Source organism: Dendrobates tinctorius, unplaced genomic scaffold, assembly GCF_039654945.1.
Source record: "Dendrobates tinctorius isolate UK_male_01 unplaced genomic scaffold, ASM3965494v1 ptg000016l, whole genome shotgun sequence".
NCBI lineage: Eukaryota > Metazoa > Chordata > Amphibia > Anura > Dendrobatidae > Dendrobates > Dendrobates tinctorius.
In genome coordinates this window covers 82,619,728-82,647,419 of record NW_027361684.1, presented here as the reverse complement: position 1 = coordinate 82,647,419, position 27,692 = coordinate 82,619,728, and the positions used below count along the sequence as shown (strand labels likewise).

At 43.3% G+C, this 27,692-nt stretch overlaps 1 protein-coding gene across 1 annotated transcript in view; it reads right to left on the bottom strand.

Moving 5' to 3' along the window:
• The window catches only part of LOC141080634 (uncharacterized protein CXorf38 homolog), a 49,035-nt gene extending 21,717 nt beyond the window's left edge, over window positions 1-27,318 (bottom strand). The window contains exons 1-3 of the mRNA XM_073566004.1: window positions 27,039-27,318; window positions 8,664-8,798; window positions 985-1,107 (exon numbers count right to left, since the gene is read on the bottom strand). Coding sequence (XP_073422105.1) covers window positions 985-1,107; window positions 8,664-8,798; window positions 27,039-27,239 — 459 coding nt within the window. The 5' untranslated portion in view covers window positions 27,240-27,318. The remainder of the gene's footprint in view (window positions 1-984; window positions 1,108-8,663; window positions 8,799-27,038) is intronic.
• Between the last annotated feature and the right edge of the window lie 374 nt (window positions 27,319-27,692).

Sequence of the window (27,692 nt, the reverse complement as noted above, 5' to 3'; positions counted from 1 at the left end):
ATTCTTTTTCTCAAGTTTAATGCATTAATCTGTCTCTTTTCATGCAGAGGTGGACGTAGCCTATCCGTATTGTAACTCTGTAATACACATAAGACAAGAGATTGATTTTTAATTTCTCTTCTCCGTTGCGGAGATACAGCATTAGCTTGTAAAGTTTATAAACCTGCTCTCCTCATGAATCCACTGCTAGCATCTACTGTGATTACAAGCGGGGGAGGGGAGTAGAGCAGACCTGGGTGTCATTACAAACATCTCCGCATCCGCAGCTCTCATCCCATGATACAGTCAGTGTAGGGATATGAGGAGTAAAGTGGGGCCAACAGTGTCTTATGACAGTTGAAGAAGTGTTTGTAATGGCACACAGTTTAGATCTATTTCCTCTCCAACTACACTGACAGTGCTGTGAGATGTGAGCTGCAGATTAAGAGGTATTTGTAAGGACACAAAGCTCTGCTCAAATCCCCATGCCCTGCGTGTAATCGCAGTAGATGTTTGCAGTTACCTGTGTCATTACATCTCACACAGAGAAAGCCAAGTCTGACATTCTCTGAGGTCTCTGGTAATGCTCCCTTCATCAAAGTTAAAATTAAATCCTAACCTTTAGGCTGGGGTCAGACATGCGAGAAACTTGCACGAGTCTCGCATGTCAATATCCGGCACTGCCGCCGGCACTCAGACCGGGGCGTTCAGCTGCATGTATTTCTATGCAGCTGAACGCTCCGTTCCCGAGTGCCGGTGAAGTGCCGGGTATTGACGTGCGAGACTCGTACGAGTTTCTCGCACGTCTGACTCTGGCCTTACAAGCTAATATCTCTGTAATGGAGATGAGAAATTAAAAAATGAAAACTAATATTTTTTTCAAGTCTTTGGCCACTATTTCATGATGCGGCAAGCTTAACATGTTTAAATTTGTTGCAGGTCTTCTTTTAGTAGCTTTCATTTGTTTAGGAAGCAAACGACAGTTGTAATAAATGTAAATTTTACCTCTCTGACCCTCGATATGTTTGATACTCTGAAATGATCACAATTATTTATCAAGTTGAGTAGAGCTGCTGCATCACACTCCTGGGGTCCATTGAAGTGGGCTTGTCCGCGTGGCATATAGACCTACAAAATACCATGAACTGGGCTGAATCACAAATCACAGCAGAAGACGGTTGTGGATTCAGAAGCTGCTGTGGACTGATACTACAGCAATGATTTTCACATTGGGGGAGATTTCAAATACAAATTAAAAGATTTATTCCCATCTCTACATAACCAAGACCAGAACAACGACTTATAGCTCCCGGATGCCGGGACCTAGAAGCAGTTATATTACTATGTTGGCCATGAAAGGCAGAGATTGAAATAACTGTTTAAAATCTGCACTATAGTTCAATTATCGAGTTGATTCCGAGCGCATTTTTTATGCATTGTGTGGATAAGATATGCTATTTCTTACAGAATATATTTGCTGAATATCCAGAATATGTCGCTAATAGGGCTTGTGCACATGACTATTTTCGGTCCGAGTGCCATCCATTTACAAAAACAGATCATACTTGGACCAAGGTGTAAATGAACAATTTTTTTCAACTGACTCATTTTGCATGTGAAAAAAAAAAATCACATCATTCCCAATTTTGCTCCAAAAATCAGATGAGACTCACCCATTCAAGTCTATGGGTGTGAGAAATAAATTGGATGTGAAACGGAGCCACAGTAAAGCATCCAATTTTTACAGATAGGCCGCATTCACACACTCAGTATTTTACATCACTATTTGTAACCAAAACCAAAAATGGGTGAGAAATACAGAAGTGGTGACATGTTTAGGGTATGTTTCCATGGTCAGGATTGGCTCAGTATTTGCTCAGGATTCGACGCAGATAAAATCTGCACCAAATCTGCATCAGAGGTCACTGGCAGGTCACCTGCGTTTTTGATGCATTTTTTACATACGTTTTTGATGCGTTTTTTTCATGCGGATTTGTATGCCTTTTTTTGCAAGCTAAATAGATACAGTTTACACCAAAAAAAAAAAAGAGAGAATTCTGATGAACATTATGGGTGGAAAAAAATCAATATCAAGGTAAAAGTATCCCTAACAGCCACCCAGATTTAGGACAAATATGGACAACTGCATATAAATAGCAACAACAGCAGAAAAAAAGCAGTCACAAAGTCCGAGAAAGATACTAACAACTTAATTAGGACAAATAGCCAAATATACCAAACAAGCTGAAAACGCGCGTCGGGGCGGGTGGGCTGGTCCTGTACGGGGTTCCACTCTGCATAAGGTATTTACTGTTATGATAGTGCGATACTTGCTCTATGTGCTTAGGCTCTGTGTTTACCCTGTTATGCTATACTTGAATGATTCTGGGGGATATTTATCTAATAATATATGATTTGATGATAATGTTTACTGACATGGGTGGTGGCTTATACAGCCCTATATACATATGCTATCTGTAAGCACATACTGTCTCGTTTTTTGTACCACATGGAGATATATATATACCTTGCAGGTGTTTCCGTACGAGGGTCTGCCCACCTTGGGCAATTTATTTGTTGGAATTCATCTGATTCCATCTTTTAGCCCCACTTTTTTCAGCTTGTTTGGTATATTTGGCTATTTGTCCTAATAAAGTTGTTAGTATCTTTCTCGGACTTTGTGACTGTTTTTTTTCTGCTGTTGTTGCTATTTATATGCAATTTTCCATATTTGCCCTAAATCTGGGTGGCTATTAGGGATACTTTTACCTTGATATTGATTTTTTGCACCCATAATGTTCATCAGAATTCTCTCATATATATGTTTTGCTGTGTTATGCACAGGTTGCTTCTCTGATGAAATGGACTACCGAGCCAAAGAAAAAGTGTGGCTCAATCAATTGGACCAGACCTTCGGTACTAGTGGGGTTAATGCACAGTGTACTGGTGACTCCGGGTGTGACGATAAGCTGGTGGCCATTAAAAATGCTGTTATTAATCGTTCTAAATTGTGGTGGAACAATAATTTCTTGGAAAAATATATCCTAAATAAAATGATTCCCAGAGGTTTGAGGGTCTGCGTGGTTCCAACTTTCCCAGTGGAAGATGATCAGCTTATTAAGAAATGGGAAGAGGCCTATAATGTATGTTCAGTCACATTTATGCAACTCTTGATCAATTTGAATACCACCAATATCAATGATCTTGATAAATTAATTGATGATATGCAAGCATCTGTGATGACTGACTGTCAAAAAGAGAAAATTCAAAAATTTGATAGCGATTTGGAGAAATCCCTGGATACGCTGGTGGCAAAAATTCAGGAGAATAAGGTCTCAAAGTACAATAGAGACCTTAAGGATTATCAGAATAACAGAGTGTATCTGTGGAGGAAGAATAATCTTAATCTGCCTCGTACATCTAATGCCTCGCTTTCATCTTTGAGCGAGCAGTCTGACATTTCTGTCTCTTCGGGCCCTTCACGATTGCAGGATCATTCATATCATCCCTATAGGAGACAACATGCTTATCAATCGGATTCTGGGAGAAGAGACAACAGGGTAATTAACCTTAGTCATCATACGCTCTCTCCCTCTGATATATCACTCTTGGGTAGGGGTCTCTCTTTTTCACCAAAGTCTGAGTTTGATACATTTACCATGGTTAAAGATTTACACTTGTTTGCTAGATCACTGCTGTTGAAACGTCATTTCTTCAATAATGATAGTAATACTCTTTTTCCTACAGAGGAAGAGCAAAAAGCTTTGAGAACGCTGGAGGAGTTGGCGGTGGAGCATGTCCATGAAGGGGGTAAGTTCCCTCCCTCAATTCGTCCTCATTCAACGAAGTTTCCCCCCCTGGCTACTTGCTCTAATGTTAAACTTTTTGTCCAGGTGCTGACTCAGGGACTACTTCAGATTCCTAGATTCTCTAAGATCGACAATCTAACTAAGGAAGAACGTATTAGATTAAAATACTTTCAAAATCTTCCGGATGTGGTGCTGAAGACGGCTGACAAGGGTGGTAATGTCGTTCTGTGGCCGAAAAAAATTATACGAAAGGGAAGCCTTTCGTCAATTGAATAACAATGTATGTTATAAGAGACTAACATATAACCCTTTGAGTGCTTACTCTGCTCAACTGGAGATCATTGTGCGAAGGGCAGCACAGAGCAACATTATCACTAAGGAGCTGGCTTCAGCACTACTTGTTAGTGAGCCCACTGTGGCTACTTTCTATTTACTTCCGAAGGTTCATAAGGATCTGGAGTCACCACCTGGACGACCTATTGTGTCAGGGAGGGGTAACTTTTTAGAACATGTCAATCGATGGATTGATTTCCACCTACAACCCCTTGTGACTGTTCTTCCCTCATATTTGAAAGATACAGGAGATTTATTGCGCAATGTCGATGGCCTATGCCTTGAGGGTGAATCCCTTTTAGTTTCAGCAGATGTGGAGTCCCTTTATACAATATCAAACATAAATATGGCATTGCTGCAGTCAAATTTTTTCCTCAAACATCGAATTTATCTACTGGCCTGAGGGGACTCCTGCTGGAACTATTGGAATTCACCCTCACCCACAATTTCTTTGTGTTTAAGGGGTCTTTTTTTTCAGCTCCAGGGAACAGCCATGGGGGCGGCCTTCGCGCCGGCCTATGCTAATCTGTTCCAGGGGCTGTGGGAAAGGGACCTCTTCATGTCGGACCGGATGTTGTCGATAGACCGCGTCCCCTTTTGGGCGCGGTATATCAATGACATCTTGTTTGTCTGGCAGGGCATGGCTGTCGACCTTGCGCAATTCATGAGATGTCTCAACAGTAGTGATCTGAATATTACTCTCTCTTTTGAGTGTGACATGACCAAGATTAATTTTTTGGATGTTTCCATCTGTAAGGATGGCAGTGGTAATGTATATACAGACATTTTTCGTAAGCCTACCTCTACAAACACACTTTTACATGCCTCTTCATGTCATCCCCGCCACATGGTGTCCTCTATACCAGTGGGACAGTTCCTCCGCCTTCGTCGGATTTGTTCCAATGATGCTGATTTTGAGAGGCGGGCGGAGGAGCTGAGGATACGATTTCACGAACGTGGTTACAGCGGCGGATTGTGAAAAAAGCCTATCACAGGGCGAAACATTCAATATGCAACCATCTGCTGTCTAAACAGCGTAGTGATGAATCAGATAGTGGAAGTCAGTGTAGATTTATTACCACGTTTCATTCCCATTCTGAGCGGGTACGATCAGCACTTACTAAGGCTTGACCTATTTTACAGGTGGACTCGGTCATTGGAAAGTTTCTCCCTAAGCGCCCTTTGATCACTTTCAGGCGCGCTAAAAATTTACGGGGCCATTTAATTAATAGTCATTATGTGGGACAGCTGTCCAGAACGTTTTTGGATAATATCCCGGTTGGGGGTGGCTGTACTCCTTGTGGTCGCTGTGTCGCATGTCCCAACGTAGATAGATGCAGCGATTTTCACAACTCTGGAGGTACAAGAAATTATAAAATAAAGAAGCAGATCACTTGCACTACCCGTTATGTGATATATTATGCAACTTGCCCCTGTGGGCTTATCTACGTTGGGATGACGACAACACAGTTTAAAGTTCGTATCCGGGAACATGTCCTGGGTATCCAAGCAGCTATGAATCACACGGATATGGCCACCCTTAAAACTTTCCCTAAACATTTTAAAATTGTTCACCAATGTGATAGCACTCTTCTTAGGGTACGGGGGATTGATGCCGTGGATATTAACATTAGGGGAGGTAATTTGTTGAAACGCCTTGGTCAGTTGGAATCCCACTGGATTTGGACCCTCGATACCATTCAGCCTCGGGGACCTAATGAAAACACCAGCTTTGCGCCGTTCCTGTAGTCACTAGTGCACTGTGTCATGATGTAATTCCGCATTTTCTGTTTTTACTTGATTTTAATTTTTTTCTTCTTTTTATGTAGATGCTTGGAGTTGCTTTTCACACATGTCTACTTTCCGGATCTTTGGAGGATCGCGTCTGTCTATGTGTTTGGAATGGACTATTCCATTTCTGCTTCTTATACTATGGACATTGGAGAGTGGTTACGGGTTGCATTTCCTTCTTGGGATGATTTTCTATGGATTCTACATATAGAAATATGGATACCTTATGTGCTTTATTGCATATTTTTTTGAAGGACTACAAAATGGCGGACCTGAATTGGGGTCTCTTTAATCCCTTAATTTTCCCTATACTGTAATGTATTATCATGATTATACATATGTACATGTATACATTGTACTTTTTGCCCTGAAGGAATGGTCCCTCATTTCCTATGAACATATGTGGTCATACCCTTGCTTTCACATATATATGTGTACACTGTAGTATCCTTATTATATATATATATATATATATATAATATGTATGTGTATACATTGTACTTTTGGTTCTGCAAGAATGGTCCCTCATTTCCTGTGTGCATATGTGTTCATGCCCTTGTTGTCACATATATATGTATTCCATCAGTGATACATGTTCACATACTGTGTTTGATATCGAATATCCTATTTCCCTGTATCACCAAAGATGTATAGACTCATTCTCGTGTTATTTAACTATGCGCTATGTGATTTCTCCAAATCCGCTTTTATTATGTTTTTGTGCAATATATGCCCTTAAATCTGCCCTTTTCCAATATGGCTGACGGTGTGCTTCATTGCTACGCATGCGCGCTCCCGCTCTCTGTCTGTGCTGGCACCTTGTCCTTATTGGTCGCCGCTGGATCACATGGGGCCCCATGTGTTTCCGGCGACGTCATGTGGGGGGAGGCGGCTCGCTCGGCGCTGTGCGTGGACCGCGCTTGCGCGGTGGTGTGGCACTTCCGGTATGTGGCATACATATACAGGCGCTTGTGTACTGCCATGTTGTGCCCCCTGAGGAAGCTCCGAAACGCGCATCGGGGCGGGTGGGCTGGTCCTGTACGGGGTTCCACTCTGCATAAGGTATTTACTGTTATGATACTTGCTCTATGTGCTTAGGCTCTGTGTTTACCCTGGTATGCTATACTTGGATGATTCTGGGGGATTTTTATCTAATAATATATGATTTGATGATGATAATGTTTACTGACATGGGGGTGTCTCATACAGCCCTATATACACATGCTATCTGTAAGCACATACTGTCTCGCTTTTTGTACCACATTGAGATATATATATACCTTGCAGGTGTTCCTGTATGAGGGTCTGCCCACCTTGGGCAATTTCATTTGGTGGAATTCATCTGATTCAATCTTTTAGCCCCACTTTTTTTCAGCTTGTTTGGTATATTTGGCTATTTTTCCTAATAAAGTTGTTAGTATCTTTCTCGGACTTTGTGACTGCTTTTTTTCTGCTCTTGTTGTTAACAAAAAAAAAAGAATTGTGATGTCATTTCCTTGTCAAATCTCTTCTTTTACATGCTCCATTGAAGAATGTTTACACATATAGATAGATATGGGATAGATAGATAGATAGATAGATAGATAGATAGATAGATAGAAAAAACAGACAGCAGCATAAAATTGAGCAGATTTTGGGTGCAACACTTCCTGAGTAAAAATCAGGCAGCACTCCAGTTCAAGGGAAAATTGTGGACTTTAATCCAGCACCAAGTGGTGCAACGTTTCGACCTCACAGCACGGTCTGGTGCTTGACAAAGACCATGCTGTGAGGTCGAAACGTTGCACACACACACACAAGTGCTTCCTGTCTGACGTAGTCCTTAATAACGAGTGTCCCACGATGAGTCTAGCTCTGCTACATCTGGATGCATGACATCCAGAGATCTCCGGCGGTCACCTAACACTATATGTTCTCATGGTCAGCTGACCATAAGAACTAGCCTAGTGACCGGAGATAACCCCCGGTCACGGGCATGGCAGTTCTCGTGGTAACATGGCAGTTCTTGCGGTAAGCTAAGTTATCGCGAGAACTGCAGTGGACGGGGACTTCCGGCAGTGGGAGGAGGTAAGATATTATTTAAATTAGTACACATGCGTAGTAAGCTGCGTTTAAACAGTTATTATGCATGTGACTAATCATTAGATGCGTTTTTACCGCATCTAATGATAGTCTATGGTAAATTTACGGTGCGGCGACGGAGCATCGCCACATTGTAGACATACATGCTGCGTTCTGGAAAGACGCGTTGCATGTCCGTTTACGCGGGTCTGGCGCCTGTGTCTTTTATCGCATAGTAGAGACGGGATTTCATGAAATCCCCACCACTATGCTGTAACATCTGGATGCTGCATGTTTGACGCTGCAGCTGTTACGCAGCGTCAAACACGCAGCGTTTCCTGACCATGGAAACATACCCTAATACTTTTCCTCTGATTGTTCCACTTCTGATTTTGGCTTACAAATACTGATGTAAAATACTAACCAAAAGCTGAATGCGTGACCGTCGCCATACATTGCATTTCTGTGGCATAGGAAACTAAGTGGTCCTGTAAATGATCAATAGCTGCTGAGTAAAAAAAAAAAAAAAAAAAAAAAAAGGCTTGTAGACAGACAAGTGAGAAACAAAAACGTCCAGTTTTTTTTGGATGAAAATCAGCCCGATTTTTCATACTGTCATGTGGCCTTGGCGTTATATAGAATCTTAATATCAGTATGCAATTCACTCCTTGGTGACAGCAGGCACATTACCTTAGCTACTTCCCAGTAACGCGTAGACCACAATGACGGATCGCTGTTTCCCCAGTGTACTTCTCCATTTCTGTTGTTATGATGTGCTAGGATGATATTTTTCCACTGAGCACAAACAGGACAACTTGGTACGAACTTGAAAGAAAAACAAGATTTTAGTTATCACCAGACTATAAAGGAGAGAGCTGTCCCTCTCAATTCTTCCCTATCGGCTTCGTGGACCCCATCACTTGGCCGCTAATGCACAATATGGTGTAGAACACCCTTTGGGGCTCATTCGGATGAGCGTATAACTGGTCTAAGTGCTGAGAATGTACACCATGGACCCCACGCAAACTCATTATAGACCATTGGTGCACGTGGAAAAAAAATTGCAACGTGCACTAGTTTGAGCCATTTTAACCCCTTTACCCCCGAGCGTGGTTTGCACGTTATTGACCAGGCCAATTTTTGCAATTCTGACCATTGTCACTTTATGAGGTTATCACTCTGGAACTCTTCAACAGATCCTGTTGATTCTGACCTTGTTTTTTCATGACATATTGTACGGTAGTTTATGATAGTGGTAACATTTCTTTGGTATGACTTGTGTTTATTTGTGAAAAAAACAGTAGTTTTTCATGCCCTTCAATCACAGAGATATGTCACACAAAATAGTTAATAAATAACATTTCCCACATGGCTACTTTACATCAGCACAATTTTGGAACCAAAACTTTTGTTTGTAAGGAAGTTATATGGGTTAAAGGTTGAACAGCGATTTCTCATTTTTCCAACAAAATTTACAAAACCATTTTATCTAGGGACTACATTACATTTGAAGTCACTTAGAGGGGTCTATATGAAATAAGACATCCAAAAGTGACACCATTCTATAAACTGCACCCCTCAAGGTGCTCAAAACCACATTCAAGAAGTTTATTAACCCTTCAGGTGCTTCATAGGAATTTTTTGAAAAAAAAAATTAACATTTAAATGGAATCTGTCACCTTATTTTTCGCATATATGCTGCGGCCACCGCCATTAGGGGCTTATCTACAGCATTCTGTAATGCTGTAAACAAGCTCCAGATGTAACCTGAAAGATAAGAAAAATAAGTTAGATTATACTCACCCAGGGGCAGTCTGGGGCGGACTGGGTCTGATGGGCATCGCAGATCCAGGTCCGGCGTCTCCCATCTTCATGAGATGAAGTCCTCTTCCTTGCTTCTGTCGCAGCTCCTGCGCAGTCATACTGATTTGCCCTGTTGAGGGCATAGTAAAGTACTGCAGTGTACAGGTGCCGGGAAAGGTCAGGGAGGCCCAGCTCCTGCGCACTGCAGTACTTTACTCTGCCCTCAACAGGGCAAATCAGTACGACTGCGCAGGAGCCGCGACAGAAGCAAGGAAGAGGACATCATCGCATGAAGATGGGAGGCACCGGACCCGGACCTGCGACGTCATCAGACCGGACCGCCCCCACTCTAGGTGAGTATAATCTAACTTGTTTTTCCTATCTTTCAGGTTACATCGGGGGCTTATCTACAGCATTACAGAATGCTGTAGATAAGCCCCTAATGGCGGTGGCCGCAGATTATATGCGAAAAATGAGGTGAAAGATTCCATTTAACTTTTTTTTCACAAAAAAATTACTTTAGATCCAATTTTTTAATTTTTACAACGGTAACAGGAAACCCAAAGTTTGTTGTGTAATTTCTCCTGAGCATTCCGATACCCCACATGAGGGAGAAAACCACTGTTTGGGCACACAGCAGAGCTCGGAATGGAAGGAGCGCCATTTGACTTTGAATGCAAAATTTGCTGGAACATTTGGCGGACGCCACGTTGCATTTGGAGAGACTCTGATGTGCCTAAACAGTGAAAATCCCCCACAAGTGACATTTTGGAAACTAGAACCCTCAGGGAATTGATCTAGATGTGCAGCGAGCACATTGAACCCTCAGGTGCTTAACAGAAGTTTATAACGTTGAGCCGTAAAAATAAAAAAAAAATCTAATTTTCCCCACAAATATGTTTTCAGCACAAAATATTGCATTTTCATAGGGACAACAGGAAAAACTGCACCATACAATTTGCTGTACAATTTCTCCTGACTTTGTCGATACTCCATATGTGGGGGAATACTATTTTTGAGGCACAGTGCAAAGCTCAGAAGGTAAGAGGCACCATATTGGAGTTCATATTTTGCTGGAATGGTTTGAGGGTGCCATGTCACATTGGCAGAGCCCCTGAGGTGCCAGAACAACAGAAACCCCCTATATATGATCTCATTTTACAAACTACCGTATTTTCCGGCATATAAGATGACCAGGCGTATAAGACGACCCCCCAACTTTTCCAGCTAAAATAGAACATTTTCTTAAAAGTCGGGGGTCTTCTTACATGCCATGTGTCATCTTATACAGTGGGGAAAAAAAGTATTTAGTCAGTCAGCAAAAGTGCAAGTTCCACCACTTAAAAAGATGAGAGGCGTCTGTAATTTACATCATAGGTAGACCTCAACTATGGGAGACAAACTGAGAAAAAAAAATCCAGAAAATCACATTGTCTGTTTTTTTTTTCATTTTATTTGCATATTATGGAGGAAAATAAGTATTTGGTCAGAAACAAAATTTCATCTCAATACTTTGTGATATATCCTTTGTTGGCAATGACAGAGGTCAAACGTTTTCTGTAAGTCTTCACAAGGTTGCCACACACTGTTGTTGGTATGTTGGCCCATTCCTCCATGCAGATCTCCTCTAGAGCAGTGATGTTTTTGGCTTTTCGCTTGGCAACCCGGACTTTCAACTCCCTCCAAAGGTTTTCTATAGGGTTGAGATCTGGAGACTGGCTAGGCCACTCCAGGACCTTGAAATGCTTCTTACGAAGCCACTCCTTCGTTGCCCTGGCGGTGTGCTTTGGATCATTGTCATGTTGAAAGACCCAGCCACGTTTCATCTTCAATGCCCTTGCTGATGGAAGGAGGTTTGCACTCAAAATCTCACGATACATGGCCCCATTCATTCTTTCATGTACCCGGATCAGTCGTCCTGGCCCCTTTGCAGAGAAACAGCCCCAAAGCATGATGTTTCCACCACCATGCTTTACAGTAGGTATGGTGTTTGATGGATGCAACTCAGTATTCTTTTTCCTCCAAACACGACAAGTTGTGTTTCTACCAAACAGTTCCAGTTTGGTTTCATCAGACCATAGGACATTCTCCCAAAACTCCTCTGGATCATCCAAATGCTCTCTAGCAAACTTCAGACGGGCCCGGACATGTACAGGCTTAAGCAGTGGGACACGTCTGGCACTGCAGGATCTGAGTCCATAGTGGCGTAGTGTGTTACTTATGGTAGGCCTTGTTACATTGGTCCCAGCTCTCTGCAGTTCATTCACTAGGTCCCCCCGCGTGGTTCTGGGATTTTTGCTCACCGTTCTTGTGATCATTCTGACCCCACGGGGTGGGATTTTGCGTGGAGCACCAGATCGAGGGAGATTATCAGTGGTCTTGTATGTCTTCCATTTTCTAATTATTGCTCCCACAGTTGATTTCTTCACTCCAAGCTGGTTGGCTATTGCAGATTCAGTCTTCCCAGCCTGGTGCAGGGCTACAATTTTGTTTCTGGTGTCCTTTGACAGCTCTTTGGTCTTCACCATAGTGGAGTTTGGAGTCAGACTGTTTGAGGGTATGCACAGGTGTCTTTTTATACTGATAACAAGTTTAAACAGGTGCCATTACTACAGGTAATGAGTGGAGGAAAGAGGAGACTCTTAAAGAAGAAGTTACAGGTCTGTGAGAGCCAGAAATCTTGATTGCTTGTTTCTGACCAAATACTTATTTTCCACCATAATATGCAAATAAAATGAAATAAAAACAGACAATGTGATTTTCTGGATTTTTTTTTCTCAGTTTGTCTCCCATAGTTGAGGTCTACCTATGATGTAAATTACAGACGCCTCTCATCTTTTTAAGTGGTGGAACTTGCACTATTGCTGACTGACTAAATACTTTTTTTCCCCACTGTATGCCGGGTGCGGGAGAGTGGTCCCGATGACAAAGGGAGGGTGTACGTGGAGTTATCATCCCCCTTTTATCTCATTGGTGGCAGCGATGCTGTCTGCGGGTCTCTGTGCTGGGGGTCGGCGGCGGCTCCTCTTTGTCCAGCGTGGGCGCGCTGTGCTGGGGGCGGCTGCGGAGGCTCTCTGTCCAGCGTCGGGGCTCCTCCGGCATTTCCCCAATGCCCGGAGGCCAAGGCAGCTCCATTTCTGCGATGCGGTGGCCTCCTTGAAAATGGCCGCTGGAGCCCATGTATGCTCAGATTCAGATCTCGTCTCCCGAGATCTCGGGACGAGATCTGAATCTGAGCTCGCGTGGGCTCTGGGAAATGCCGGAGGAGCCCCAACGCTGGACAGAGAGCCTCGACAGCCGCCCCCCAGCACAGCGTCCCCACGCTGGACAAAGAGGAGCCGCCGCTACACTGCTGAAGAAGGAGCCGCCGCACCGCTGCCACCAATGAGGTAAAAGGGGGATGATAACACCACTTACACCCTCCCTTGTTCATCGGGACCACTCCCCCCACATGCACTCGGCGTATAAGACGACATCCGGCGTATAAGACGACCCCCCGACTTTTAAGCAGATTTTCAGGGGTTAAAAAGTCGTCTTATACGCCGGAAAATACGGTACACTCCCCAATGAATTTGTCTAGGGGTGCAGTTATCATATTGACACCACATGTGCCTCACAGAATTTTATACCACTGAGCGGTGAAGAAAGAATAAATTACGGTACATTTTTACCACTAAAATGTTGTTTAAGGCTGGTTTCACATTCGCGCTTTTTAAGCGCACGCACGGCCGGGGGTAGCTCCGCCCCCGAGCCGGCTCTCTGCCCGGCGTGCCCGCCCCTTCCTTGTAGCGCCGCCTCCTAGCGCACAGCGGCGCCTGCGATCGGCGCACCCTATCTTTAGCATAGGGTGCGCAGATCGTGCGCAGGCCGTGCGCTAGTTGCGCTTTGACCTGCGCTGCGCACTTTTGACGGTGCGCCATGCACGCCAAAATCAAACTTTTCGGATTTTGGCGCGCACGGCGCACCGTCAAAAGTGCGCAGCGCAGGTCAAAGCGCAACTAGCGCACGGCCTGCGCACGATCTGCGCACCCTATGCTAAAGATAGGGTGCGCCGATCGCAGGCGCCGCTGTGCGCTAGGAGGCGGCGCTACAAGGAAGGGGCGGGCACGCCGGGCAGAGAGCCAGCTCGGGGGCGGAGCTACCCCCGGCCGTGCGTGCGCTTAAAAAGCGCGAATGTGAAACCAGCCTAAGCCCAAAGTTTTTAATTTTTCTAAGGGCTAATAGGAATTTTTTTAACAACAAACTGAGCTCCATTTTTTCCTGAGTGCGCCAAGAACTTACATGTAATCAGGAAATATTTTTTGGGCACAATGCAAAGCTCAGAAGGCAAGGAGTACCAAATTTTACTGTTAGGCTATGTGCCCATGTAGCGATTCTCATGCAGAATATACCTGAGCAGAATCGCACACCCTGCTCCCGGAAAAATGCATGCGGTTTTTGACGCGCTTTTTTAAGTGTTTGTCAAGCGTTTATGCTTGCGTTTTCCTAAGCGTTTTTGGCCATACAACTGATGGTATGCGGAATCGCGGGCGATTCGGCAAAGTTAATGAACATGCTGCGTTTTTTACTGCTAAGACCTGTTTCACACTTACGTTTTTTCTGGCCGTTGAAATCCGCTAAATATGTCGGAAAACGGATCCGCCTGGGTACGATTAAACATGTGGCACTGGACCGCTACGGATCACGGATCCGCGGTAGGATGAAATTTAAAGGAGCCGGGACTTCATCGCGATGGAGGCGAGGAGATCGCGCGATGGAGGACGTCATCGCGATGGAGGAAGGCGTGGAGATCGCGCGATGGAGGCAGGCGAGGAGATCGCGCGATGGAGGACGTCATCGCGATGGAGGAAGGCGTGGAGATTGCGCGATGGAGGCAGGCGAGGAGATCGCGCGATAGAGAGAGATTCAGCAGCCAGAAGGAATTGCGGGTTAAATCTGTAGATAAACACAAAATGCGGATCCGGACAGAGAAAAAACGTTTCATGGTCCGTTCGGTGATGTCAGCAGACGCCAAAATTTTGGCGGATCCGCAGACATATGGATGCAACGGACGTCCATCAGTCAAAATCCGCCGATAATGCAAGTCAATGGGGAAAAAAACAGATCCGCCAAGAAAAATGGCGGATCCGTTTTTGGCGGATTTTGACTGATGGTGACAAACGGATGTGTGAAACAGGCCTAAGCGATTCTGCAGCGGTAAAACGCACCATTGGCACAACATGTGCGTTTTCTATTAGGAATGCATGGAATGTTTTTTCCGCCTCAGAATAGCGTGCTTAAAATCGCCGCAAAAACGCTTAAAAACGCTACATGGGCACACAGCCTTATGGTTTGCGGGTGTCGTGACCCACTGGGAGAGTCCATGAGGTGCCAAAACAGCAGGGCTCCCCATAAGTAACCCCATTTTACAAACTACACCTCTCAATGAAATCATTTAGGGGTGCAGTGATCACATTGACACCATGGGTGTGTAACAGAATTTTATACTTTTGGGCAGTGAAGAAAAAAATAACTACATTTCTACCACAAAAATTTAGTTTTAGGCCTCTTTCACACTTCATTTTTTTGTGTCAGTTAAAATCCGCCAAAAGGACGGATAGCGGATCCGTTTTAGTACTGATGACAACGGATGCCACCCGTCCGTTTTTTTGGACGGATCCGCCAAATGAAGAATGTTAAAGGAAGAGAGAGAGAGAGAGAATTTTTTTTATATTTGTCCGGCACCCAGACAGAATTTCGGGTTAAATCAGTGTCTGGAGGATCCGCCAGCCAAAAAAACGTTGCAAGCTCCGTTTGGAAACCTTTGAGGATGTTGACGGACAGCAACATTTTGGATCCGTTTTTTTTCAAAATCGGCGGATCTTGACTGATTGTCAAAAACGGAAGTGTGAAAGAGGCCTTAGCTCCAGATTTTACATTTTCACACAAAAAGAGGGTAAAAATGGCACCAATATTTGTCCCACAATTTCTACTGAACGTGGCAATACCCCATATGTGGCTGTACAGTACTACTTAGCCCTACGGAGAGACTCAGGAGGAATGAAACGCTATTTGCCTCCTGGAGCGCAGATTTTCCTAGAACAGTTTGCGGACTCAATATACAGAGCCAATAATTGCTAGAAGAGCAGAATCCCCCTCAAGTGACCCCATTTGGGAAATTATACTCCTTGGGAAATTTATCTACAGATGTAGTGAAGATTTTGACTCCATGGGTATTTTCCAGAAACAAGCAGCAATGAATGTTGCTGAGTGGAATTTGCAAACTGCCGCTATAGTGACCAGCACTTTGCAGTCACCAGTACGTTATGCCCAGCTCATGCTTCTGGAGGCAAGCACATGTAAGTTAGGCGGGCTCTCTTCGCTTCAGAAATGCCAAAGGTGGACGCAATATGTGGTTTAGGTACACTGTGGAGCTTAGAATGGAGCAGGGAGCATTTGGATTTTGGAGCGGAGGGTTTGCTGAATTTCTTTTGGCGGCTGAGGAGCCATTTCGCTTTTCCAGAGCCTTTGTGCTACTAGTAACGTGAAGGCCCCCATATTTCCGTTAACAGATGACAGACCTGAGCCAGGGCTTGCTTTTATGTGGATTGAGTTGAAGCATTATGGGAACATTTTACATAACGTTTGGGATCACAGTTATCTGGCGCTCTAAGCTGGCCACTTAGGCTAGTTTCACACTAGCGTTCGGCAGGGCTGCGGAGGGCTGCGTACTTCCTCCTTTCTTCCTCCATTAAGCCCTGCTCACTGCCGCACCTCTTTCATTCAGCTCCGCCTACGTCGACATGCATCCTGCCTACCTATCTTTAACATTGGGTACGCAGGCCATGCGAATGTATGCGGATGCCTGAGCATGCGTCGCTCTGACGCAAATGGAGGAATCCGCATACATTCGCATGGCCTGCGTACCCAATGTTAAAGATAGGTACGCAGGACACATGCCGATGTAGGTGAAGCTGAATGGAAGAGGTGTGGCAGTGGGCGGGGCTTAACAGAGGAAGAAAGGAGGAAGTACGCAGCCCTGCCGAACGCTAGTGTGAAACTAGCCTAACTTTGGGGTTTCCATCTAAGGCTGGAGTCACACTGTCGAATTTCTCATGCGATAATCGCATCGCATAGCACGGACTGGTCGGCACCTATCCTGACCTGAGCATGACAGCATGATGGATTACTATGCAGCTGTCAAGCTCAGGTCAGGAGACAGCCAGTGCGAGTTTTACGATGCGATTCTCAGACGAAAAATACGCCAGTGTGTCTCTGCCCTAACTATCCAAGTGACGTGATTCAGATGAAACCCCTGAGGGATCCATTCACTATAATGAGGCATCAGAGTTACACTGGACTCCGTCTGGCCTCTGTTCAGCGGTGTTCTTTTCAGAAGTGCATAAAACTGTGGCCGACGGCACTTTTATGCAATTCTAAAAAGACGAGACACCGCCGGATCACAGGTCACACAGCTTCCACAGTTCCTCCATCTGTCTCATTATAGGGAATCTTCTGCCAGAGGTTCCGTCTGAATCACATATTTCAGTGATTTACACGGAAACCCCGGTGTAAGCGCTCGGCGCAGAGCGCAGGATAAATGTGCACCGAGGCTTACTGCGATCTTTGGGAGGCAGAATGAAAAAATCAACAGCATGTGAAGAATTAGCTTTATTTATTTTTTACGCCATTCCTTGTGCGGTATAAGTGATAAGGTGACTTTATTCTTTCGGTCGGTGCGATTACAGCGATACCAGAATTATATTGGGTTTTTATATTTGGCAGCTGTCACACACTAAAAGACGCTTTTTATTGCAAAAAATAGTTTTAGCACAATCACATTTGGAGAGCTATAATTTTTCCATATTTTGGCCCACGGAGTCAAGCGAGGTCTTGTTTTTTGTGGGACGAGCTGACGTTTGTATTGGTACCATTTTTGGGCACATGACATTTTTTGATCGCTTTCTATTCTGAATTTTGTGACGCAGAACGAACAAAAAACAGCAATTCAGGAATTTCATTTGCCGGGGGGGTGTTATGCCGTCCCCGTGTGTGGCAAAATTGATAAGGCAGTTTTATTCTTTGGGTCAGTACAATTACAACAATACCTCATTTATATTTTTTTTATGTTCTGGCGCTTTTATACAATAAAAACTATTTTATAGAAAAAATAATTAATTTTGCTTCACTTTATTCTGAGAGCTATTACTTTTTTAATTTTCTGCTGACGGAGCTGTATTACGGCTTGATTTTTGCGGAAAAAGACGTTTTCAGCGGTTCCATATTTATTTATATCCGTCTTTTTGATTGTCAGAAAAGAAGAAGAATGTGCTCCAGCGATGAAACAATCCACCAATGTATTAAAAAAGGTTTTTTATTTGCTTCTTAAAAACATGAAAAAACAATGTGGGTAACACAAGAAGCAGCGATATGACCAACGCGTTTCAGCAATTAAGCCTTAATCATGGTATACACATACACAAAGTCATCAGAGTTATATACTCTGCCATAGAGTGCATCAGGTGGAAGGTCAATTTCAAATCACACTTCGAGAAATTAACCCTTCCTGGTAAAGAAAGAAAAATAAACAGAAAAATAAAATGAAATAAACATACGTATAACAACGAGGAAAATAATACAATAAAAACAAGACACCGAAAAAACATATATTAATATTGCAATATCAGATCTTGTCTAAAGTTCATACCCAATGGGACCCTAGTATTTAGTTTAAAGATCCAATAAGATTCCCTATTGAGGATTTTTCTTTTGTGATCTCCTCCTCTCATGGGTCTGAACACCCTCTCTATACCTTTGAATTTAAGACACCTAGTATCTCCATTATGTAAATACTTAAAATGTTTGGAAACCGCAGAGATATTTAGCGCAGTCGGACTATTGGTGTCTGATATACACTCACTGGCCACTTTATTAGGTACACCTGTCCAACTGTGTGTTAAGACTTAATTTCTAATCAGCCAATCACATGGCGGCAACTCAGTGCATTTAGGCATGTAGACATGGTCAAGACAATCTCCTGCAGTTCAAACCGAGCATCAGTATGGGGAAGAAAGGTGATTTGAGTGCCTTTGAACGTGGCATGATTGTTGGTGCCAGAAGGGCTGGTCTGAGTATTTCAGAAACTGCTGATCTACTGGGATTTTCACGCACAACCATCTCTAGGGTTTACAGAGAATGGTCCGAAAAAGAAAAAAAATCCAGTGAGCGGCAGTTCTGTGGCCGGAAATGCCTTGTTGATGCCAGAGGTCAGAGGAGAATGGGCATACTGGTTCGAGCTGATAGAAAGGCAACAGTGACTCAAATTGCCACCCATTACAACCAAGGTAGGCAGAAGAGCATCTCTGAACGCACAGTGCGTCGAACTTTGAGGCAGATGGGCTACAGCAGCAGAAGACCACACTGGGTACCACTCCTCTCAGCTAAGAACAGGCATCTGATGACTACTTTCAGCAGGATAATGCGCCATGTCATAAAGCTCGAATCATCTCAGATTGGTTTCTTGAACATGACAATGAGTTCACTGTACTCAAATGGCCTCCTCAGTCACCAGATCTCAATCCAATAGAGCATCTTTGGGATGTGGTGGAACGGGAGATTCGCATCAGGGATGTGCAGCCTACAAATCTGCGCCAACTGTGTGATGCCATCATGTCAATATGGTCCAAAATCTCTGAGGAATGCTTCCAGCACCTTGTTGAATCTCTGCCACGAAGAATTGAGGCAGTTCTGAAGGCAAAAGGGGGTCCAACCCCTTACTAGCATGGTGTACCTAACAAAGTGGCCAGTGAGTGTATGTCTCCTAATATGTTTTTTTAATGGACCAGTAGTGCAACCCACATATTGTAAGTTGCACTGAACACACTCAACCAAATAGATTACACCAGTAGTATTGCAATTAATATAGCTGCCAATCAAAAAACGTATTTTCGTAACTGAAGAAAAAAAATTCCGTTTATTATCATCTGCGTATTCACAAGCTTTGCAGGTTAAATGTCCATATTTATAAAAACCTTTATGCAAAAGCCATGTGGGCTGTGTGGATGCACTCGGTTCAGGAAAAAAAATGGGCGAAACAATGTTTCCCAGAGTTTGCGATTTTTTTAGCTACAAACCGAATATGAGATCGTTTTAGAACCTCAGACAATTTTTCATTTTCATTTAATATAGGTAAATATTTTTTTATAATTTCAATAACATTCCTATATTGAGGGCTATATTCAGTGGAAAACATCATAAAAGAATTATTGTCTGCGGTTCCAGATCGATCCAATAATAGATCATTTCTATTGATATTGTCCACAATCGATGTCGCTCTATTTAAATGTCGATTTGTATATCCCTTTTGTTGTAATCTACTAATAGTTTTAGTTTTTTCAGAAAAATAAATTTCATCAGAAGAACAATGTCTTTTTATCCTAATTAATTCTCCTACAGGAATATTACGCAAGATGTGTGGGGGATGGCATGACTTAGCATTCAAAATAGAGTTGCTGTCCGTCGGTTTTTTGCATGGCATGAAAAAACATTTTTTTCCCCACATCATCACCTGTAATGGTAACGTCCAAATAATTAACATGTGTTTGGGTAATTTGATGTGTAAACTTCAGATTAAATTTATTGTCATTAATGTACTTCATAAATGCATTGGCCTCTACATCACTGCCTGTTCATATTATTATAATATCATCAATATAACGCCCATAAAAATAAACATTAGCATGAAAAATGTTATTTTCAGAAAATAAAAAAAATTCCTCCCAAACTGCAACAACCAAATTGGCGAGGGAAGGTGAGAATTTCTTTTTGATTGTGGGTTATTCCACTTTTTGTTTGGCGGTATGATGATAAAGCATTGTTTTTTGCCTTCTTTTTTATTTTTTTTTATGGTGTTCACTAAAGTGGTTAACTAGTAGGACAGTTTTATAGGTTGGGACGTTGTGGACACGGTGACACCAAATATGTGTACTTTTATGTTTTGGGGGTTTTTTACATTCAAATATTTGTTTTGAAAAACAATATCTTTTGATTTTTTTATTATTATTTTTTATTTTTTTTAAAGATTTTTACAATTATTTAAAAAAAGGTTTTACTTTTTTCTAACTCTTTTTTTACTTTGTCCCACTATGGGACAATCATTTTTTGCAGGCTGATCGCTTCTGCAGAATGGAGGTGAAGCAGCCTCTCCATGCTATAGAAACTGTCAGCGCTGCACTGACAGAGTTTTGCTCATCATGCACTGCGCATGATCAGCACGTTTCCAGGCTCTGGTGACCCGGATGTTGTCATGATGACCTCGGGTCACCTTGGCAACAATCGGTCTCCGATCCAAAGGCAGAGGGGCTGTCAGCCCTCTGCCTGCTCCCGAAATGCTGCCTAGTGTTCGATCACAGCATTTCGTGGGTTAAAAAAAATCTGTCTCAAAATGGCGCTGGCAGCGCCTGCGCAGTAGCATCTATCGGTGATATGATAGATGCTATTGCGCAGGTGCTACCATCTTGGTGGAAACAATTCTTTTTCTTGTAGCAACATGGCGCTGGCAGCGCCTGCGCAGTAGCATCAATCAGATCACCGACAGGTGCTACTGCTGCGCAACAGCATTTATCATATCACTGAGACTGATTTTTTTTTTCTGAATAAATTATTATACATGCGATCATGCTGCAGTGCAGATGCTGCCACCAGCGCCTGTCTGCTCAATGTGATATTTTTTTTCAATACCTATAATATTCAGTATGTAAAATAGGGGGCAGGTGGCAGGTCAGTGAAGGATCACTGACCTGTCAGAAGCCATACACATGAATAGCTAAGCAGAGACCGAAGCACGAGAATTTCACCAACTGAAAATAAAGATTAAACAACCACAAGACGGATTTCATCAACCAAGGTATCATTTTAATCAGTATAACGGACCCGACCTGACACAATCCTGCTGACAGGTTCCCTTTAAGAAAGATACACCACTAACCAAACAACATCATGAAGACCAAAGAGCTCTCTAAACAAGTCAGGGACAAAGTTGAGAAGTACAAGTCAGGGTTGGGTTATAAAAACTATCCCAATCTCTGATGATCCCCCAGAGCACCATCAAATCCATCATCATCAATTGGAAAGAACATGGTACCACAACAAGCCTGTCAAGAAAGGGCCGCTCATCAAACTTTTAGTCTGGGCAAGGAGGGCATTAATTAGAGAGGCAGCACACAGTCCAAAGGTAACACTGATAGAGCTGCAGAGTTCTCAGTCAGAGACTGGAGTTTCTGTCCATACGACCAGAACAAGCTGTACACTCCATAGACGTGGCCTTTATGGCAGAAAATAGCATACACATAAAAACTGTACGGCTCGCTTTGAATTTTTCAAAAAAGATGTGAGAGACTCCCGAAATGTATGGAGGAAGGTGCTGTGGTCAGATGAGAACAAACTGAATTTTTGGCCGCCAAGGTAAACAATATGTCTGGGGCCAAACCAACTCAGCTCATCACCCTAAGAACACCATCCCCACAGTGAAACATGGTGGTGACAGCATCTAGCTGGGATCTTTTTCGGCAGCAGGGAGAGGAAAATACAAAACCTGTTTCAGGCTGTGAGTGATTTGAGACTGGGACGGAGGATCACCTTACAATAAGACATTGACCCAAAGCTTACTGCTAAAGCAACACTCGAGTGGTTTAAAGGGAAATGCGTAAATGTTTTGGAGTGGCCTAGGCAAAGCCCAGACCTTAATATAATTGAGAATCTGTGGTCAGATTTGAAGATTGCTGTTCCCCAGGGAAAACCATCAAACTTGAAGGAGCTGGAGCAGTTTTGCCTTGAGGAATGGGCAAAAATCCAAGGGGCACAATATCAGAAACTCAGAGACTCATCCAAAGCGACTGACTTTACAGAGCATTTTTGAAGGGTGAATAGTTATGCACAGTGAAGTTTTCAGATATTTTGTCTGATTAGTTGCTTGTTCTCAATCACAAGAAAACCAAATCTTGACAGATGTAGGCATGTCGTTTATATGAAATAATACAAACCCTCAAAAAAAAATATTACAGGTTGTGAGATAGCAAAACTTGGAAAATGGGAGGGGGAGGAGGGTTGGGCTGAATACTTTAGCAAGCCACTGTATTGCATTAAGGGGATATGTTTTGTGAATACTTTATGAGCTGACACCAAACATTAATAACAAAGATGTGTCATGACCACAGCCTTAATAAATCTATCACATCTGATATGGAGCGGTGAGGGTACAGAACGTGAAACCCCCCCCCCAAAGGATTTACAAATGTGACCATTTAGAGCCCATTGGGCAATCAGACACCCAGGTTTCCTGGCACCAGATATAGATGAGAAACAGACCAAAACTGATACTACATGATAAACAAGGTACTGATACTACCTGACATACAAGGCACTGATAATACCTGACTCACAAGGTACTGATACTACATGACATACCGTACAAAGTACTGATACTACATGACATAAGGTACTGATACTGCCTGACATACAAGATGCTGATACTACATGACATACAAAGTACTGATACTACCTGACACACAAGGTACTGATACTACCTGACATACGAAGTATTGATACTATATGACATAAGGTACTGATACTACATGACATAAGGTACTGATACTGCCTGACATACAAGATGCTGATACTACATGACATACAAAGTACTGATACTACCTGACACACAAGGTACTGATACTACCTGACATACGAAGTATTGATACTATATGACATAAGGTACTGATACTACCTGACATACAAGATGCTAATACTATCTGACATACAAGATGCTGATACTACCTGAGATACAAGATGCTGATACTACCTGACATACAATATGTTGATACGACATGACATACAAGGTACTGATACTAAATTACATACAAGGTATTGATATTACATGACAAAGTACTGATACTACATGACATAAGGTACTGATACTACCTGACATACAAGATGCTGATACTACCTGACATACAAAATGCTGATACTATCTGACATACAAGGTACTGATAGTACATGACATAAGGTACTGATACTACCTGACATACAAGATGCTAATACATGACATACAAGATAAAACAAAAAGCAAAAAAAACACAAATATCCTAAACTAAAAAGTAAAAAATAAACTGCAAATAATGCATAAAGGAGTCCAGACTCCAGTTTTTTATTTATGACATACAAGATGTTGATACCACATGACATAAAAGATACTGATACTACCTGACATACAAGGTACTGATACTACCTGACATACAAAGTACTGATACTACCTGACATACAAGATGCTGATACTACCTGACATACAAGATGCTAATACATGACACACAAGGTACTGATACTACATGACATACAAAGTACTGATACTACATGACATACAAGATGCTGATACTACATGACATACAAGATAAAACAAAAAGCAAAAAAACACAAATATCCTAAACTAAAAAGTAAAAAATAAACTGCAAATAATGCATAAAGGAGTCCACTCCAGACTCCAGTTTTTTATTTATGACATACAAGATATTGATACCACATGACATATAAGATACTGATACTATCTGACATACAAGGTACCGATACTACATGACACACAAGGTACTGATACTACCTGACATACAAGATGCTGATACTACCTGACATACAAGATACTGATAGTACATGACATAAGGTACTGATACTACATGACATACAAGGTACTTGACGCGCCCACCAGGGCCGTGGGGTACCCGGAATCGGACCGGACAGATCTATGGCGGAGGTCATGGGGCCGTGATCCATTTCCGTGACCCTGGCCATGTCATAAAATAGAGGATAGTTATGTAGTGTTTAATCGTGACGCCACCTGTGGTGTTCGGCAATGGGTGGCCGACGCTGCGGTTTTGGTCCACTGGGGCTGATGGTGATGCAGCGAGGATGGTTCAACTACCCACGGGTAGAGCGGGGCCCCAGGACAAATATATTTGATTGTTCAGATGGTGGTGAACGTTGTGGTGCAGAGAATAAGTGAAGGACACAGAGAGGTGCAGTTTTCTTTAACTTTTACTTGAAAATAGTTGCAATCTGGGATACCACATACAGATGATGGATTAAGCCCGGCTCGTCTGGAGGCATTCAGGGGATCCACCCTGCCAGGTGGGGTTGGGAATCTTCCTTCTGCTCTCTTTTCGGGTCCTTGCTGCTTGTAGCTAAGCTGCGGCCCTCTCCTGCGTGATGATTTCTAACCTGTATGGCAGACAGCGTGAGCCTATATCACGGGCACTGTCTTGTTCACTGTCAGCCCCGGGCTCTTGGTCTGCTGCCGTACCTTCAGGTGTTCTGTGTGGCCAGGAAGCATGCAGTCCCCTGTGCTCCAGTTTCGGCTGTCAAGGTGTACAGCATCCGCCCAGCCAAGGACTCTGGCGTCCCCTTTTGTCAGCGCTCCGCTCTGGGGTCAGCTATACGCAGTTTTTATTCCCCTGAGCTCTTGTCTCTGCTCCTGTCCCTTTCCACAGACCAACTGCCAACTCTCCTCTCTCACTGTCCTGTCAGGAGCTCCAGCTGGCTCCCGTTTCCATGACAACTCTCCTGTTTACTCTCTCAGCTGACTTCTTTCTGACTCACTAACCCCACCTGCTGGCCAGAATTTATAAGGAAGCTCCCCTTTCTGGCATGGAGCAGGAATTGACATGTACACTGTGTTGGCAGGCATGGGTACCCCCCTCCTGCCTCCAGACATGACATTACCCCTTAGGCCTCTTTCACACTTCAGTTTTTTGCATCAGTCATAATCCGCCAAAAGGATGGATGTCGGATCCGTTTTAGTACTGATAATAACGGATTGCACCCGTCCGTTTTTTTGACGGATCCGACAAATGAACAATTTTAAAGGAATCGCAGGAGAGAGAGAGAGAGAGAGAGAGAGAGAGACATATATATAAAGTGCTCTCAGTGAGAGAAACAAAATAGGAATCTTGTGGGTATGATACCTTTTAATGGCTAACAAATAATAGTGAATGTTGTTACAAAGCAAGCTTTCGGGACTGCTTATGTCCCTTCATCAGGCTGATATGATATGGATATCAGGCTGATGAAGGGACATAAGCAGTCCCGAAAGCTTGCTTTGTAACAACATTCACTATTATTTGTTAGCCATTAAAAGGTATCATACCCACAAGATTCCTATTTTGTTTCTCTCACTGAGAGCACTTTATATATATTTTTTTCTACTGGCTAACACGGTACCAAACCACTTTTTTCGTTTTACTAGAGAGAGAGACGGCACCTACAAAGAAGTGAAAGTGAAACTGAACTGAACTGAAGTGTGAAAGAGGCCTTAGAGGGAGGCAATGTCACCATGGCATCCAGACTCTGGGGTGCCACATACTGATACTACATGACACACAAGGTACTGATACTACATGACACACAAGATACTGACACTACATGACTTACATGGTACTGATACTACCTGTCATACATGGTACTGATACTACATGACACACAAGGTACTGATACTACATGACATACAAGATACTGACACTACATGACTTACATGGTACTGATACTACATGACATACAAGGTACTGATACTACATGACACACAAGATACTGACACTACATGACTTACATGGTACTGATACTACATGACACACAAGGTACTGATACTACATGACACACAAGATACTGACACTACATGACTTACATGGTACTGATACTACATGACATACAAAATACTGATACTACATGACATACATGGTACTGATACTACCTGTCATACATGGTACTGATACTACATGACATACATGGTACTGATACTACATGACATACATGGTACGTCTGATACTACATGACATACATGGTACTGATACTACATGACATACATGGTACGTCTGATACTACATGACATACATGGTACTGATACTACATGACATACATGGTACGTCTGATACTACATGACATACATGGTACTGATACTACCTGTCATACATGGTACTGATACTACATGACATACAAAATACTGATACTACATGTCATACATGGTACTGATACTACATGACATACATGGTACTGATACTACCTGTCATACATGGTACTGATACTACATGACATACAAGCACAATCCAACACTTACAGATACAGACAGTATCTGACGTCAGGGAGAAATGCTGCTGACCATACATTGGGTACCAGTGATTAGAGGAGGGCAGGCTGGCTGTCCTGGCACCACTACATTACTGACCCCCTGCCACCTGGACCTCCGCCATCTCCTACCTGCTTGCCTTTCGCCCTGCACTGGCACCTCCTTTGCCTTGATGCAGTGACTGTGTTGGCCAGCTGCCGGTGAAATGCCTGCATCTCCTTGTCTATGTATCCCTGCAGGCGGCTCTGCAGCAGCAGCAGGCAGTGCCCGGCCTTCATCCAGTTCTTGTACTCCCTGCAGTTCAGCCTGGCAAACAACCCGTGCAGTGCCATGTTCTGCTGTATTGTACTGATTCCGGGGTGAAGTGATGACTCCTCCCACAGTCCATGGTACAGAGAAAGGAGGCATGTCTGCAGTCAGAGGCTGCTCCCTGCCTGCACCTTTACGTGTAATATAAGAAATGTACATGATGTTATGTTGCCCTCAGACCACCAGGTGGCTGCACTGTCACATTCCCTGTGATCAGTTTGCAAAAATTATGTCCTGAGTGTCTGACTGTCTCTATACAGCACAAGACCCCCCCCCCACTGCCTGTATACAGCACAATACCCCCCCCCCCACTGCCTGTATACAGCACAGGACCCCTCCACTGCCTGTATACAGCACAGGACCCATCCACTGCCTGTATACAGCACAGGACCCATCCACTGCCTGTATACAGCACAGGACCCCTCCACTGCCTGTATACAGCACAATACCCCCCCCCCCCACTGCCTGTATACAGC